This window comes from Oncorhynchus clarkii, chromosome 20 (genome assembly GCF_045791955.1).
Source record: "Oncorhynchus clarkii lewisi isolate Uvic-CL-2024 chromosome 20, UVic_Ocla_1.0, whole genome shotgun sequence".
NCBI classification, from domain to species: Eukaryota; Metazoa; Chordata; class Actinopteri; order Salmoniformes; family Salmonidae; genus Oncorhynchus; species Oncorhynchus clarkii.
In genome coordinates this window covers 56,273,783-56,291,920 of record NC_092166.1, presented here as the reverse complement: position 1 = coordinate 56,291,920, position 18,138 = coordinate 56,273,783, and the positions used below count along the sequence as shown (strand labels likewise).

At 40.0% G+C, this 18,138-nt stretch overlaps 1 protein-coding gene across 1 annotated transcript in view; it reads right to left on the bottom strand.

The window, feature by feature from the left end:
- Positions 1-13,886: 13,886 nt before the first annotated feature.
- Positions 13,887-18,138, bottom strand: part of LOC139377498 (glutamate receptor ionotropic, delta-1-like) — a 417,048-nt gene continuing 412,796 nt past the window's right edge. Inside the window, exon 16 of the mRNA XM_071120533.1 lies at positions 13,887-14,669. Within this exon, the coding sequence (XP_070976634.1) occupies positions 14,238-14,669 (432 nt within the window). The 3' untranslated portion in view covers positions 13,887-14,237. The remainder of the gene's footprint in view (positions 14,670-18,138) is intronic.

Below are 18,138 nucleotides of genomic sequence, written 5' to 3'. Positions count from 1 at the left end.
GTGATGTCGGGTCCAGAACTGTGTTAGAGCTGTCAATTCCACAAATGGCTCCTGGCATTATGTCTAAAGCGGACATTGCCATTGACTGCACGGTGTCACATTAAGATAAATCCCATGCAGCCTTGTTTACAAGTTCTACACCTCGATTAGGCTGATAGAAATCCTCATTTTGTTTAATGATTTTCAATTTGAATGCATTATTTCTATATAGCCTACACTTTCTCGTTCTGAACTTCTAACACGAGTGGGATGGGTGGGGCTTTGTGACAATGATCAAAAGCAGCTGCTCACCAATTTGACAGAACCAATGCAGGTACACTTCTGACACCGCCTAAACATAAACTATGCAACTATGCAGGTGTCGGGTATTGCCGGCTAATGCTTGATCTGATTGAATCTAGGCCTAAGTAGGGCTGTGGCGGTCACAAAATTTCATCAACAGGTTATTGTCAAACAAATAACTTAAACACATTTATCATCTCCAGGCTTTCACAAATAGCCTACAAGCTCTTTTTAAAAAGTCTAATAAATCCATGTAATTTAGCCTACACCTTCACAATACATCCATTATTTATTTTAGACAGGTCTAAAGAAACATGAAGAAATGTAGTCTATTTCAGAAGAAAATAATATCATACTCTGAGTTGTCCTTATGTTAGGTCCTGATGTGACATTGCCAAATGGCTGTGGGCTACACAAATTAATTTATCAGACTAAGATTTGCTTATAGTTCTGTGGCATGATTTTATATTATCTTATAATATGAAGAATACAACTGAATACAGGTGAATAAAATATAAATACTTTCTCCATACGAGTTGAGGGAGTGCGCACATGCAGCTATTCTGTATTGAGCGGTTAACAAAGAAATAGGCACTTCTATATGCTTCATTTAGAGTTATTAATGTAACTTGAGTTGTTCTACAAACGTTGGGCTATTTGTTTTTGATTTTTAATACATTGTAAGGCTGCATGATGAGACTCTAATGATGATTTGAAAAAGTCACTTGAAAGGCATGAGCTCGGCTTTGTTTTGTTTGCGCAGTCTGTACACATTCCCAATACCTATAATTTCATGGCCGCATCTCCTTTGTGGCAATAATGTACCCTAAAAAAAAAACATGCCATTTGCGGCCTGGAGTGCTGCATGGTGCCCTTCTCCCTGAGTGTGCTGCACAATCCGAAGCGTCTCTCACATGGCTCTCCATCACATGATCTGGTCTTTCTCAAAGGCTACAAGTCAGACAACTGTGCACGTCCCTATCCAATTCTAAGGTGTACATTGAAGATCTTGTAAGATCTGTCCACATTTACTTTCGTCAGCCAACAAGATGAGTAGGCCTAACGAAAGGCAAAAGCACTAGCATAAGTCAATCTACCATCGCCCATAGTACAAAAGTCGATCTATTCTATTCTGTGCAAGAAATACATATTCCAAACATAGTCTGGGACAGTTGTATTATGTAATAGATCGCAAATTAATACAACCACTATCATCAAAAAAAACGTTTTTTTATGCAATGTGGCTGACGTAACAGATCAGTACGTTTAGCTTAAAATGTTGATAAACTATTAGAATATTTCTTCACATAAGCTCAGCAATGCACACATGGTATTAGACTATAAGTGCAAATGTTCCATTAGCAGTGTAAAAAACTCCAAGTTTATTCTTCCCAGAGGGTCAGTACAGGTGCATTAGACAAAAACATTTTAACACAAGCACTGATATTTAACCCTTCCTCCTAGGCTGAGTCTCCTCCTTAACATCTGTACAAACATGGTGTCTTTACTGCTAGGGCCATAAGTGATAAAAGTGATACGGGCCATAACCTTTGTAGCGCAGGCGTTCCGCTAGCCTGAAAAGGCAGCGCGCGTAATTCAATTTTTTTGTTGTTGAAATATGTAACTTCCACACATTAACAAGTCCAATACACTAAATGAAAGATAAACATCTTGTTAATCTACCCATCGTGTCCGATTTCAAAAATGCTTTACAGCGACACAACATATGATTGTCAGGTCATAGCCAAGTCCAAAAAACACACCATTTTTCCAGCCAAAGATAGGAGTCACAAAAAGCAGAAATAGAGATCAAATGAATTACTAACATTTGATGATCTTCATCAGATGACACTCATAGTACATCATGTTACACAATACATGTATGTTTTGTTCGATAGTGTGCATATTTATATTAAAAAATCTCAGTTTACATTGGCGCGTTACATGCGGTATTGTTTTGATTCCAAAACATCCGGTGATTTTGCAGAAATACTCATAATAAACATTTATAGCAGAAGCCTGAAACAAGTTTCTAAAGATGGTTGACATCTAGTGGAAGCCATAGGAAGTGCAACTTGACTCCATAGACACTGTGTTTTCGGTAGGCCAAGCTTTGAAAAACTACAAACCTCAGATTTCACACTTCCTGGTTGGGTTTTTCTCAGGTTTTCGCCTGCCATATGAGTTCTGTTATACTCACAGATATCATTCAAACAGTTTTAGAAACTTCAGAGTGTTTTCTATCCAATACTAATAATAATATGCATATATTAGCATCTGGGACAGAGTAGGAGGCAGTTCACACTGGGCACGCTATTCATCCAAAAGTGAAAATGCTGCCCCCTATCCCAAAAAGGATAACATTTTATTTCTCCTTAACGTGACCTGACCTGATCTCAACATCCAGTGAAATTGCAGAGCGCGACATTCAAAAATACTCAATTCAAATATTTAAAATTCTTGAAAATATATGTGTTATACATAAAAATGAAGCTTAACTTCTTGTTAATCCAGCAGCTGTGTCAGATTTGAAAAAGGCTTTAACGCGAAAGCAACTATGTGATTTTCTGAGGACAGCACCCAGCATACAAAAGCATGAAAATCTAATTTCAACCAGGCAGGTGCGACACAAAGGCCAAAAATAGCGATATAAAAAATGCCTTACTTTGATCATCTTCTTCTGTTGGCACTCCAAAAGGTCCCAGTTACATCACAAATGGTCCTTTTGTTCAATAATGTCCTTCTTTATACCACTCAGTTTAGCTGACGCGCTTCAGTCAATAATCCACTCAGTTTCCCTCCATCAAAATGCATACAAAATGAATCCCAAACATTACTAATAAACTTTTCCAAACAAGTCAAACAACGTTTATAATCAAACCTTGGGTATCCTAATATGCAAATAAACTATACAATTTAAGACGGAGAATAGTATGTTCATTACCGGAGATAAATAAGAAAGAATGCGCTTTGAAACACTACAGCCAAAATGGGAGCCACCTAGAAAAACTACAATTTCTGGGTCATTTTTCCAAAAACCAGCCTGAAACTCCTTCTAAAGACTGTAGACATCTAGTGAAATCCCTAGGAACTGCAATCTGCGAGGACTTGGCCTTATTGTTAAAATCCTAGCCATTAAAAATAGTGGTAAGCTGAAATTTCTTTGGGGGGGATGGTTTGTCCTCGGGGTTTCGCCTGCCATATCAGTTCTGTTATACTCACAGACATTATTTTAACAGTTTTAGAAACTTTTGAGTGTTTTCTATTCAAATCTACCAATTATATCCATATCCTAACTTCTGGGCATGAGTAACAGGCAGTTTACTTTGGGCACGCTTTTCATCCGGATATCAAAATACTGCCCCCTACCCCAGAGAGGTTAACAATGTGGTAAGCTATGCATAATTATACAGTTGAATTCTGAAGTTTATATACACTTAGGTTGGAGTCATTAAAACTCATTTTTCAACCACTCCACAAATTTCTTGTTAACAGAGTCCGTTGGGACATCTACTTTGTGCATGACACAAGTCATTTTTCCAACAATGGTTTACAGACAGATTATTTCACTTATAATTCACTGTATCAAAATTCCAGTAGGTCAGAAGCTTACATACACTAAGTTGACTGTGCCTTTAAACAGCTTGGAAAATTACAGAAAATTATGTCATGGCTTTAGAAGCTTCTGATAGGCTAATTGACATAATTTTATTCAATTGGAGGTGTACCTGTGGATGTAGTTCAAGGCCTACCTTCAAACTCAGTGCCTCTTTGCTTGACATCATGGGAAAAGCAATAGAAATCAGCCAAGACCTCAGCGAAAAAATTGTAGACCTCCACAAGTCTGGTTCATCCTTGGGTGCAATTTCCAAATGCCTAAAGGTGCCACGTTCATCTGTACAAACAATAGTACACAAGTATAAACACCATACGACCATGCAGCCGCCATACCGCTCAGGAAGGAGACGCATTCTGTCTCCTAGAGATGAATGTACTTTGGTGCGAAAAATGCAAATCAATCCCAGAACAACAGCAAAGGACCTTGTGAAGATGCTGGAGGAAACAGGTACAAAATGTCCACAGTAAAACGAGTCCTATATCGAAATAACCTGAAAGGCCTCTCAGCAAGGAAGAAGCCACTGCTACAAAACCACCATGAAAAGCCAGACTACGGTTTGCAACTGCAAATGGGGACAAAGATTGTATTTTTTGTAGAAATGTCCTCTGGAGTGATGAAACTGTTTGGCCATAATGAGCATCGTTATGTTCGGAGGAAAAAGGGGGAGGCTTGCAAGCCGAAGAACACCATCCCATCCAGGATTCATGGTGTGGCAGCATCATGTCGTGGGGGTGGTTTGCTGCAGGAGGGACTGGTGCACTTCACAAAATAGATGGCATCATGAGGGAGAAAAAATATGTGGATATATTGAAGCAACATCTCAAGACATCAAGTTTGGCCGCAAATGGGTCTTCCAAATGGACAATGTCCCCAAGCATACTTCCAAAGTGGGGGCAAAATGACTTAAGGACAACAAAGTCAATGTATTGGAGTGCCCATCACAAAGCCCTGACCTCAATCCTATAAAAATGTGTGGGCAGAACTGAAAAAGCGTGTGCGAGCAAGGAGGCCTACAAACCTGACTCACTTACACCAGCTCTGTCAGGAGTAATGGGCCAAAATTCACCCAACTTATTGTAGGAAGCTTGTGGAAGCTGACACGTTTGACCCAAGTAAAACTATTTAAAGGCAATGCTACCAAATTCTAAATGAGTGTATGTAAACTTCTGGCCCACTGGGAATGTGATGAAAGAAATAAAAGCTGAAATAAATCATTCAATTATTCTGACATTTCACATTCTTAAAATAAACTGATCCTAACTGACCTAAGTGAGAGATTTTTTACTAGGATTAAATGTCAGGAATTGTGCAAAACTGAGTTTAAATATATTTGGCTAAGGTGTATGTAAACTTCTGACTTCAACTGTATATGCATGAAAATCAGTCTGAGACCATGACAATTCCCACACTCTCTTCACCTGACTCTATGCCTCCAGGATACTTTTCTACTGGATTCCACAAAAATTAAAACCCTAAAAAGCCTCTCCATGCTTTCGCCCAGTCTTCCCCTTTCCGGACCCCGGTTCCGAGAGGTGTTCCCAAGCCATGTCATTTGCACTTTGTTCCCCATCTCCTCCATTGCCACCAAATGTGTATCTCTAATCAACAATACATCCTCTTGAGGTAACTCAGCACTGTATAGACTTTCACATTAATGTCTCCTAAATGTTGTTTAGAGTACAATTACCCCAACATCTATCCTTTCATATGATGCATTAACCTTAAAGCAGCTAACCAAAACCAACTATGATGTTGAAAGTAGCTCCCAGACCCAACTCACCTGCATGTCTATCGTGGAATCTAGTCTCTCTCTTTTAGCTCCGCTTCTTATGTCATGGCATCTTCAAGCTCACCCATTATGCAGCTGGACTCACTTCCCGTGAGAACTGTGAACCCACCGAGGAGAGACATGGCGATCTTTACCGCTGCAGCTGCTGTAAGGAGTACTGTGTGTAGACAAGACCATCATTGTCCCATCACCTCCGCCTGGTGTATCTTGATGTACACTCAATCTCCAGAATTCAGCTCGTGCCCTCAATCTCCTGCAACTCATGTGCTGCTTTCACCTGAGGATATACACATTGCAACGCATGGGTCCTTTCCTGACAACACAGACTCCCCCTTATGGTGAAATCACTCATTTGTGGCATTTGAATAACAGCTCCCGGTACTCCCATCGGTCTCCCAGTTACCAGCTACCAAGCCATGTGGCATGAGTCCTCATAAACTGATATCCCAACGATGTTACTAAAGTAACCCCTGCTACTACTAACATGGCCCATGTCTATAGCCTCCTTCAATTACTGTCCCTACAGCGACTGCCATGAGAATAACTACTGCATTAAATCTGTCAAGTGTTCGCCGGCTGTTAGAAATCGGGAAAGATATTTAATGAAGTTGGAAGAATATCCAACCTAACAAAACTCTGAGTCACAGGTTTCTTGAAAGCTTACCATAGTCTGAACTGCCCACACTATCTCTGCTACTCTCACCCTGATCTGGGTATGTGCAATGTTCAGTTTAACTTCATAATAGTCCCTATATTGCACAGTTAGCTGTCCTCCCTCTCCTATGAGCTAATTCTTGTAACAATATACATAGTCTCTGGGAATGATACCGGTCTATCACCATTACCTTAATTTATGAGCCCCCACAGATCTCCACCACAATCACATTCCATCCCACTTAACAGCCCTATGTAAACATTCTGACTCAAACACAGGCCTCATGTGTACCTCGCCTCCTGCTACAGATACATTTGCACATTTATCATTCCATCTAACCCATAGCACACGCGTTACTACTCCTACTGTTATAAACATACTAAACCATTCTCAAATCAATTAGTCAATATACATCAGTCCCTCCTCTGGAACAATGTTGCTCTTATGTTCCACGAAACCTAAAAACATATTAACTTGAAAAGGAAAGAGAAAAAAGGTACATGTTTAATCATTTCACACCACCCTTGATGTGACTAAAACTGGGGAAATAACCGTCCATCCGTTATGTACTGTACCGATGTGATGCTGGTCTCCATGCCCTCTCCTTCGTTTTCATCCTTGAATGTTATCGCAAAACACAGACTATGAGCCTTGTATGCAATTAATTGTACCAGATCATCGAGCAATCTCTATGTATCGATGTGATTTAACATAAAATTCTGATGACATGGTAAAACAAAAGAAAACAAAAAAAACTTAATGGTTGACCCAAGCTACCATCCAGTGAGTTCTCTAATAACCTCCCAGTTTTCCTGCCGTGAGTGGCCTGGTAATAAAATATCAGTATCTCAATGCATGACCACCCCCTTTCTCCCGCCAATTATCATTCTAGCCTGTCTTCTTCAGATAGCGTTGCAGTTCATCTCCGTTTTTCCCACGTACATGAGTCTCTCACCTGAGCCGCTATCACCATCTTGTCTGGTCCATTTCTCCCTCCAGCACCCAGGAACATGAGAGAAATGTCTATGTTATCTCTTTCCACGCTCACTTGACATGCGCGGTCTCAGGACTCTGGTGCACTCCTGCAGCCGGTATCCAGGTTAATGGCTCAGATAGAAGTGTTAAAAGTCACTGTCGCATTGAATGCCTTTGTCACTCTTTCTTCAGTCGGTAAGGGAGGGTTTTGAGGTTCACACACTGTTTGTGGCCAAATTATTCCTACATGCATTAAGACACCATCTGACGTCACCTTCCGTGATAACCTCAAGAGTCGACAGGTCAGAACAATAGTTTAGCTCAATCGATTCATTTCTGTTTCAGGATATCCAGACACATTGACTGCATGACAAAATATTACATTCCTAATTTTCTCGGTAACATTATCTCTATGACAAATGTCAAAGAGCATAACAACATACTGTTACTGTTGAAACTATTTTCAAAATGAGTTCATACTCCCTTATTTTACTGGCGCCTGTCGGAAGATTTACCAGATCAGGGAGTTAGCACCTTAACCTCGCGGGGAGTCCAGCAGTCCGAATCCAAGGCCCAGGACCCCAGGAAACTGGTAATTTCCCCTTCAAACAAATTATTCACATCGTGATTCAAAAACATGTTAAATCAAAAATACAAATTTGAATAACCAATCAACTTAGAATTGCAACTCTTGATAACTCTATAAGGAAATAATAGTATCTCATAAAGTAATGGTAAAATAGAATAGAAAAGGGGGTTTCTCATTCCTTTTAAAATTAAATCCCACCTGTTTCAATCATTTCTAGTGAGATTGATCAGGCCTCACCAGAAAGTCAGGATACCCGGCATTCGACAACATTGGATATTTCCTCTCCCTTTTCTTTTCCTGTCCTTACGAAACCATTTAAAAACAGTCCAAACATTTACATCCCTTTTCCAGACCCAATCTAAAACTGAATTGAAAAGACCCCAAAAAATAAACTCCACAGTATCAACACCACTAACGCATTATCATAATCAGTCATTTGTGTGTGAGTGCTGGTGTGTGTGTTTGCTAAACCATAGGTCACAAACACACATGAACCGGCCTTACTGATCTGAGAACGTGTACACTTTGTTAGCATTTACTATGCTACATCTTCATCAGCAATCTGAACATATTAATTATAAACCAAACATGATAATGGTAATCCCACTGTCCTTACTCCAATCATTAAATGTTTGTTTTAATCCACCTCATAATTTATTTATCTTTTATTTAGCATGTACTACCCTTAAACACTGCGACTTTATCTCACCACCGAGTCCACCATCACCACCGCACCCCGCTAACTAGCTACAGTAGCAATTTCACACCGGTTACACTCACTCCCCTTTTGACCTCCTCCTTTCAGAATAAGACAACATAAAATGTAAATCTATTTCATAATAAAACCACATAAAATGTCTCATGAAATAAAAAAAAACACGTTTTTCTGAGTTTGCAAGGAGTGTTTGTCCAGCTAATTTAAATTTGCTACCTCTTTAGAATCTATCCCCCTGGCATTTTGCCTAGATTCTTCAACCCAAAATACTTTTTACTGTGGCAAATTTAGCCAATTTCTCATCATAAGGAATCTGCAATAATTGATCCTGTCATCTATTAAAAAGTTGGGTAAGAAATGATCTCATACGTCTTCCTTCACATAGAAACTGTAATCTCTATGAACCACTATTGATCGAACCAATGCCATATGTGAAAGCTCCTGTCTTGCTACTTTCCGGAGGATTCGTTATTACTCTTTTGGTAAAGATGAAAACACTTGCATAGAGGCATTTCCTGTGCAGCAGGCTCCATTCCCACACTCATTCTTCCAATGTCCGATAGCTCCCTGTTTTAGATGTGGGGCTATCTCCTTACGCTTTGTTTTTCTGCTACGTTTGTTTGTCTTACCTTGGCCATTGAAACCACTGTTAGTTACTTTCACTGTGGCCATATGAACCCCTCACACATCTGCGAAGTGAGCAGAGTTATATTCCACTCTCAAAACATCTTGCTCTATTTCATCCACAACCCCCGTAATTATAATTTTGATCACAGGTTTCAAACCTGCCATCAAAGCCGGAGTACAAATTCTGTCAATGCACTCCGGTACCCAGTCTTTTTGCAGCTGAGTACCTCAACTAATTTCCCATATTCGAGCCAAATTGGTATAATGCTCTTGCTCTTCTTTCAGTGCCTCCATGGTTTAATTAAAATCCTCTAGCTCCACATCACAGGGGAAATTGGGGAGGTCTGTCACCATATCAATAGTTATTATTCTTAAACCTTTACCGACGTTGTCCAAGATGTTTTCGATTTATTTTTTCCCATCTATAATACACACCTTCTACTAACTATTTTTCAAGGTAGCACTACCCACTTCCAAGGAGAATAGTTATTTGTGCCTATGAATTGGTCACAGTACTTAATCCCTTGTATTATAACCAATACTATAGCGTCTGCAAATGTATTATTGGAAAAAGCGGATTACTTAACGTCTCATTCCAGTATTGTGCCTCAAATATTTTTGTTGATAACACACATTACCAAAATGATTCACACTTGTCTTCCTATTTCCACATAATCTGTCATGGTTCACCACCCCAACAGGGCATACAACCAACCTCTCTTTATTGCTACTGCTAATACACCCAAATCCAACAGTGTTCGAATATCTTATTGCTTTTCTTTTAACCCTGAATGGCAACTTTTTATCCTAGTACACAAGCATGTCACTTTATCCATCCGCACAGCCGCATGGCCTTTGCGGCTGGCCTTTTCACCCTCTCATTACAGGTTTAGCAGGGATCCAACCCCACCAAGGTTTTACCCACTAGGACTTACCCTTCGCAAGTTCCAGCCTGCTCAGGCTTACCTTCCGGGACTCACCCTATTCTTATAGTCATATGAACTAACCCTACTCGGGATTTACCCCCTAGTACTTACCCTACAGGTACCAGCCTGCTCGAGTTTACCTTCCGGGACTTAGCCTATACTTTATAGTACTAGCAGGAACCAACCTACTATATACCACAAAGCTACGACCGATCGTAACACAATGGGCCAAGGTGTCAAAATGAGTGGAAACAGGTGTAGGAACTGTGCCTACCTTGTTTGTTGCCAGCTCCTGCTCCACTCATCTGGACTCTCTGGTTCGACTACAAATCGTGGCGAACCCTGCTCGTAGCGCCAACTGTTAGGTTCTAATTCTCTGAGTAAAAAACTCAATGGACAGTATGAAAGGTTAACCAAGTTTATTCTTCCCAGAATGTCAATACAGCTGCATTAGACAAAAACATTTTCATACAAGCACTGATATTTAATCCTTCCTCCTAGGCTGAGTCTCCTCCCACACATCTGTACAAACATTGTATCTTTACTGCTAGGCAGGACACTAAGTGATACGGGCCATAAACTTTTATTTCTCCCTTAACGTCACCTTACCTAACCTCAACCCCACCCCCCCTTCATCACTAGTCCATGGCTCTCTCCCCTTATCAATTCCTGCCACATGTGATCACTTCCCTGCACTCAATATTCATATTCTCAGAACCCAACAGCAGAAAACACCGTTATCAAAAGTGACCGCAAATGCAAATATGCATGTACTGCTTTTATTCTGAAGGTGCATTTCTATGGTGAAAATGGTCTTCCCCAAATGTGAAATTCATGCGCTGCTTATAGGCCAGTAGGCTCTACATCTCTTGGAAAGAGGATTAATGTGCTTAATTTTAAGAAGTTATTTGGCCACTTTAGTTGTGATACAAACCTTATTAAAACATATAGGCCTGTGGGCTAGGCTACATGAGGTGTGCGATTAGAAAAAGGTCGCAAAAAAAGGCATTGTTTCTTATGCTGGGCATCATTCACAAGTGATAATATATCATTCTCAACTGATAGGCTAATATTGTCACCCATCAGACTATTTTTGATTTAATCTTTACATATACTAAATCATATATGTGTGACATTGGTTTTGATTAAGAATGGACCATTATCATGCACCTGTATCAAAACAGGGGCAGTGGAAAGAATACATCATCTATGCACATAAATAGCGAATGGAGGACACTTTTTCTCGTGGTTTATTTTCATGCCAGCCAGGTAGGCTATACTCCTGTTGTAAATATAAGCAATGTGCTTAATATTAGGAACGTTGAGAAATAAATATAGTAGGCCTAGCCTATAGAAAGCCGATGGGATCCTCGTCTGTTTATTAGCAGCCATCACTTTGCTTTCTCCCGCAATTGCATAGCCTATAGAAATGTTGCGCAACATGAGCTCATGGGCTCTCATGAAGTGTTTGATTAGATTTTCAAAATACATTTGCATTGATGTCAGAGTGATTAGAGGAACAATAGAGTGCTGAGTACCAGGCAGTTAGCAAGTTTGATAGGCTACTAATGACCATCAGCAGCATCAGAGCTTGGAGAAGCCTGTGGAATTTGACTGCCTTCATGACTCGTGACCGCCGGTGTGGCGATAATAGGGTCACCGCAACAGCCCTAGGCGTAAGTAAAGGCCCTGTTGTGATGAAGAGAACTTGTCGATTGGTCTATTCTGTCATCCTCAACACAGAGCACCACCTCAAAGGGATGATTTTCATTTATATCATAGCGAGAGCATTAAAGCAAATAAAGCAAGGCAGACATGACTTCTATGATATCAGTTAGCACTATAATTGGTTTTCAAAGATCAAAATAGAATGTTAATCTAACCCTTTAAAAATAAATGAATATAGGACAAATGGTTTATACTACTGGCACATGCAAATGTACTGTACGGGTTATCTATCATCACATGCCCGTGAATCATAGAAACAAACATATGTAAACCATATTTCTTTATTAAAGATTAAGAAACTCCAAGCAGCATATTCATAAATAAAATAAGAGTCTCCCTTAGATGTACTTTTACAGACTATATGGTATGATAGCTTTCTATAATATTTTCTTTAATATTGTGGTGTGGCCATTGATACAGTAACCGGGGGGGGGGGGGGGGGTATACAGTAAGGCAGTGAAACACACTAAACCCTTACAGTACAGTAACGTGGGACTTCCTTTTCACCACTGTTAGCTGATCAGAGCCACAGGTTGTATGCAGAACACAGTGTAAAATGAGATCACTTTGGTTCACATTAGTAAGTACATGTTCTTGTACAAAATATACAGGCTTTACAACCTCGCCAATTTTGTTCGAGAAGCATGAGCGGAGAACGGGTGATGCGAAACATGATTCTCTCACTTTGAGGTATGGTAGTTCTGTTTATTCTCATGACATCACTTAATTATCGTTCTTTGCTTTCCCTCAATGGCTCTGCAGGGAAATTGGTTACATTTTCCAAGAGGTACGGACAATCCAGTAAATGAAAACCTTTTTAACAGTATGAGTATAGATCACCTATCAGTACTCCTGGTACACGTTGTATTGTGCATATAGGATGTGACGAACGACAACACAATATAACCACTGAGATTGACATTCACTATCTCACTTCCTAGCAATGAGTTTTCCAGAATGACAGGCTAAAGGAAATAAACAGAAACAAAAAGTATACTGCAGGACATAATTGCATTTTAATTGCACTTATGAAAGTCTTGGTAAAGTTTTGCAGTTCATCTTCAGTTGGAAATGTGACATAAACTGCTGCTCTGCAATGTGCCCAGGTTAATTGATGGGAAAATTCTGTTTGTTTTATGAACAGAGCTCCATCAGAATTTAGACATTAGGATATGCCACCTGAACTGCTATTACCAACACTAATAGTTCATGATTTTGATATCACTCTTTTATCTTCCATCTTCCTTGGTGATAATTGCTCTATTACAAATGATAAATATGAGATATTATATATCTACTTTTCTCCCTCTGCAGTTCAAAAGACTCCACTGCTCTGAAAGGAGAACCTGTATACAGCTTTTCAACAATAAATCCTTAAGTACGAAATGAATACATCTATTTTTTCCTAAAATTAGCCTTTTTTTTGTTAAATGTAAAAATAAAAGTTTTGTTTTAAACATCCCTCCCACTCAATCAAGGAAACATGTAGCATACACTGAAAGGGGCATGATTCAATCATGATTTATGTCAGATTCCTTTTGAACATTCCCTTAGCGTGGCTGATGTTATGCTGTACACGGCACTAGTACCACTAGGACTGCCTTTCTTTGCTGTTGGGGGCTGACTGAGACTGTATCTCCCTCTGTCTTTGACAACATAGGGCTGAAATTGAACTTAATGAGGTACCATCCATTTCATAAATCTGTAGAACTCATGAGAAACAATGATTACTTCAGTTTCAGCCTTATTAAACAATGATTCACCAAGACTTTAAGTTAGAAAAAGAAGGGAAAAAAACTTGAAAAATGTATATATGTCTTACAAACAAAATGATTCCATCTATTTGGAATATTCTTATCTGATACTGAAGTATAAGGTTGTTAAAGAGGTGCATAACAGTTGGAGTTCAACATTATGTCCTATGGTGAATGGTAATCTAAGAATGAACTGTGGAGAGACATTTTTCGGCACTTAGAAAACAATCACAATGAATTTGCGTCATTATTCATATAGAACAAAATTTACAAAGCCATTCAAACAGTCATTTTTTTTACTTTTTTTTTTCATCTTATTTAGTTTTTTTATAACTCAACTTGAAAAATTGAGAATATTCAAAATACACTTTAACTTCACTTCGTTCTCTCGGTATTTACAAATATATACAAAAAAAATTTGCTTTTCCTTTGATGTCGGTTGTTCAACAGGTAATAAAAATCTCTTATTTCTCTTGTTTGCACACTTTCCCAAATTTTTTATTTATTTATTTTCCCCCCCACAAATAATACCCCACAAAAATCAGGTGAGGGGTAGGAGATGTGACGTTGAGGCACCATCAGATGGATGTACTGTGGGTGGGCTCAATGGCTTCTGGGATGGGTCCTCCGGGAACTCCCTGGTATGACATTGGCATGGGTGTCTTGGCGGGACTCAGTCGGAACAGACCCCCGTTGGGAGCTCTGTGTTTGCACTGAATGGAGGGGATGGTGGAGCTGCTGGGGGGGTGGTGGGGGAGTGTGCTGCCAGGGCCCTGAGCTAGTGTCCGACCCAGGCCCACCCCATGGCCCTCCCCCGGGAGATAGGTGCTCACAGACAGGCCCCTGCCCGGGTAGTCCCGCACAGACTCCAGCTGCCGGCTGGGCTGCATGCTGTCGATGTCCAGCGCAGAGATCTCGATAGACGGGCCAGGGATCTGCTTGTGTGCCATGTCCTCGTCCATAAGACTGTTCATACGCCGATGCACCTGTTCCAGATTCACCTCCTTGTCCTAGAGGGTGAAAGAGAGAGGGGGAGGAAGGGACACAGAGGCTGAGATGGGCTGTTCTCCATGGGATTCTCAGGCTTTTCACCAGCTCCATGCATCTAGGTTCCCTCTCCTCTTCCTTAGCTTTTTTGAGGTGGTTTGTTTCCCAAGCCTCTGAGTGTTTCACTCAACATGCTGATTGAGTAATGTCTGTTTTAAGTGCCCAATTGGAATTGAGGTGACTCAATTACAGGTGTATAGAATGTGCACCTTGAAATCAAACTTGACCAGTGGACATAGACAGTTTGATGCTTAGTAAGAGGTGTCAAATCTTTGACAGACGACACCAATGCTGGAGCCAAGCTACATCCTAACCTCTACTGACTGATCTGGGGCACCATGTAAACTTAGGCTTCATTGCTGATGCTACAGTATATTAAAGTAAAGTTGAGATAATGTATTGGTGTCCTGTTTAGATGGCCACATATGGGCTTTTACAGTGTCCGTTCTACCTCTCAATAGTGCTGAGCGATTAGTGCTTTTTGAGGTTGGTTCAATTTCGATTTTGTTATTAAAAAATTATCACCCGTCTTTGGTTTTTAAAAAAGAATAAAAATTGTTATATATTAAACGCACTATGCATTATGTGGGTAATGTGCCCATTACAACCATAATTTATTCACATTACTTTAATAAAATATTTTGTTTTATTTGATGACTGTATTTCATTCCAAGTCATCATCTAATCTCTATAGAGCTGCTGCCTGTCTGACAAAATCACTATTTTAGTAGTTCTGCAAAGTAAATATGGCATACTTTTATGACTTCTGAATACCAACTATCACTCACTTAGATCTTGTATTTTCAGGTAGAGATACCTTGCAAAGCAACTGCTCTCCATCCCTCTCGCACCTTCTCTATTCTCTCCATCAAAGAGGTCTCTGTGTCTGCTCCACACAGACCGGACAAGTAAACGGGTGCGCAATGTATTATGGTCATTTTAGTTAATTACCATGTGTTCTGCGCTAAACTACGAAGAATATTGGCCTATTGGAAACTACAACTACCTACTACATCGCACAGTTCGAGCTTGATCTGATTTATCTCTACAGAAACTGAGCAGAAAAAAAATGAAATGGAATTCAAATAATTAAACTGACTTCGGCCAATTAGTTATTTAAAAAAACGAAAAATAACCAACATTTTGGTTGATCGCTCAGCACTACCTCTTAATCAATGACTTACTGATGTTGGCCAGGTGAATCGATCTGATATCAGATGAATATATTTAATACATCTGAGCTGCTGAGGCGGCCAGATGTATGTGTCTTTGGATGACTGTAGTTATGCATACGTGTTATAAGCTAATTGACACTTCAGGTCCTTGGCTGACAAAAAAATGCTACATTGGGACATTGAAAGGTAGAGGACAAAACATACTTCAGGGTAGCAGGTATCACTAGCCAATCAGGAGACGTGTCCTAGCACTTGGAGGCTACACTAGACTATTGCAAAAGGCTACTTTGGAGGCAGGCATAACTTGGCTCCAGTCATGGTCTGACTCAACGATGATATTAGTAAAAAAATAACTGAATATGGAGACAAAATCCAAGTTGATCCTTATGTGCAGTACATATACAACACAACAAACTGCAAAGGTTAAGATTCTATATGTGGAGCACAAATCCCAACCAATGAAAATAAGACATGTTTTGGAATGGAATACATTATCAGAAATGTGTTTCTACGAAGACCGATGATGATTTGCTATTTTATGCACAGAAATACCTTGAAATCAACGGACTCCTCTCGTAATGGCACACTGTGTGTGTTAGTCATTTGACCATCAGAAGCCATGACCTTTCAATGGGATCAGTGCCACATCAAATTTACTCTTCCTCTTGTCAATATCAACTGCCTGTCATAAGCACATTATGCCATCATAACACAACACAGAGGAGGTCCTAAATGCTAAGCCATTTAATCAATCTTGATCGACCAATGTATTTTTTTTTTTACATTTCTTTTTATTTAACCTTTATTTAACTAGGCAAGTCAATTAAGAACAAATTCTTATTCACAATGACGGCCTTCATCAATGTCAAGTTACAGACAAACAACTGTGTTTCCTCAGTGCTTCCCATATCAGCTCGAGCCTTCCGGAATGTGCAAATGTAATCTTGATTCCATATGTTCTGAAGACTTTATCAACAGAGACATTGATTGTGGGAATGAATTTACGACGGTATCAACTGTGTATCATAAAAAAAAAACTCTTAAAGCGAATGAAAACATCTCAGCCAAGGCTTTTGTTTTAGCAGACTGGAGCCGCATTAAAATATGTTTATAATCTTGTCGCATTGGCAGCACGCCGAAACAAATAAACCGCCAAAAAATCAAACCACTGCACCAGTGTTTTAATAAGAGTGCGTTGATTTATATTGAGAGGAAATAACAACATGCGCTGCAGAGTGAAAGCTTTCGTAATGCAAAAACAATTCGTATCAACAATCAAACTAGAAAACCACTCTATCCACCCATGGTGGCCTGACACTTGATCGAAGGATTTATCTAGGACTCGAGTAAGCTGTTTTCAAAATGGCCTCCGCATGCATAAGACCATGAGGACTATGCATACGTCTTGTATCGTGGCTCATGCCTGTACCACGTTCTACACACCACCTTCGTCAGACTTGACGAACCCACTTAGAGTTATGCACTGTGTATAACATGTGTTATAACAATGTCTGTAAAAGGCATAATAAATACCTTCACAAAGCATCATAGTGAGGTAGTTCATAGAAAATGCCGCTGAATCTACAATGTTTCTACGTGACGGTGAGAGACAAGCCCTTGGTCATGCACGCATCCATCCACCGCAAAAGCAACTAACCCAAAAATGGGGAAGAAACAGAACAACAAAACAGAGAATAGAAGATTGCCAGAGATGAGATGGTGTTGTGGAGTTTTAGATCAAGATGCCCCCCCCCCCCCCCCCCCCCCCAATCGGAGAGATCAGAGTCAGAGTGCCTCTTTAATGCAGCAGCACATATCAGATCTTAGGAGCTCTATTCTGACCTGTGTCAATAGCTTCTGCTTCATCCCAGTCTCTTTCTCTCTCTGTCCAAATGTCCTTCCTCCCTTCCGGTGAAGCAGTGGTAATGTCATTATATGTCAATGGACCAGAAACCCTTGCCAGTCTGTAATCCTTAGTAACCTGCACGAGATCATAGAACAGTCAAGAATAAAAACGTATGGATGTCCACATTGACATATAATTGCAATAAGACGTCACACAGGGGATTACTAGGGATTATGGACTGGGTTGGACAGATGTAGTGGCTCTTATTGCTGTGCAAACATCCTGTTTCTGCTCACACTTTAGTTTACGGATCCATGTCAAGCCTTAACCTGTCTCATGTCACATGCAAGGGGAGAGTAACTCTCTCATGTGAGAGGCCTCGCCAGACATGTTCACGCCATCGCAGTAACT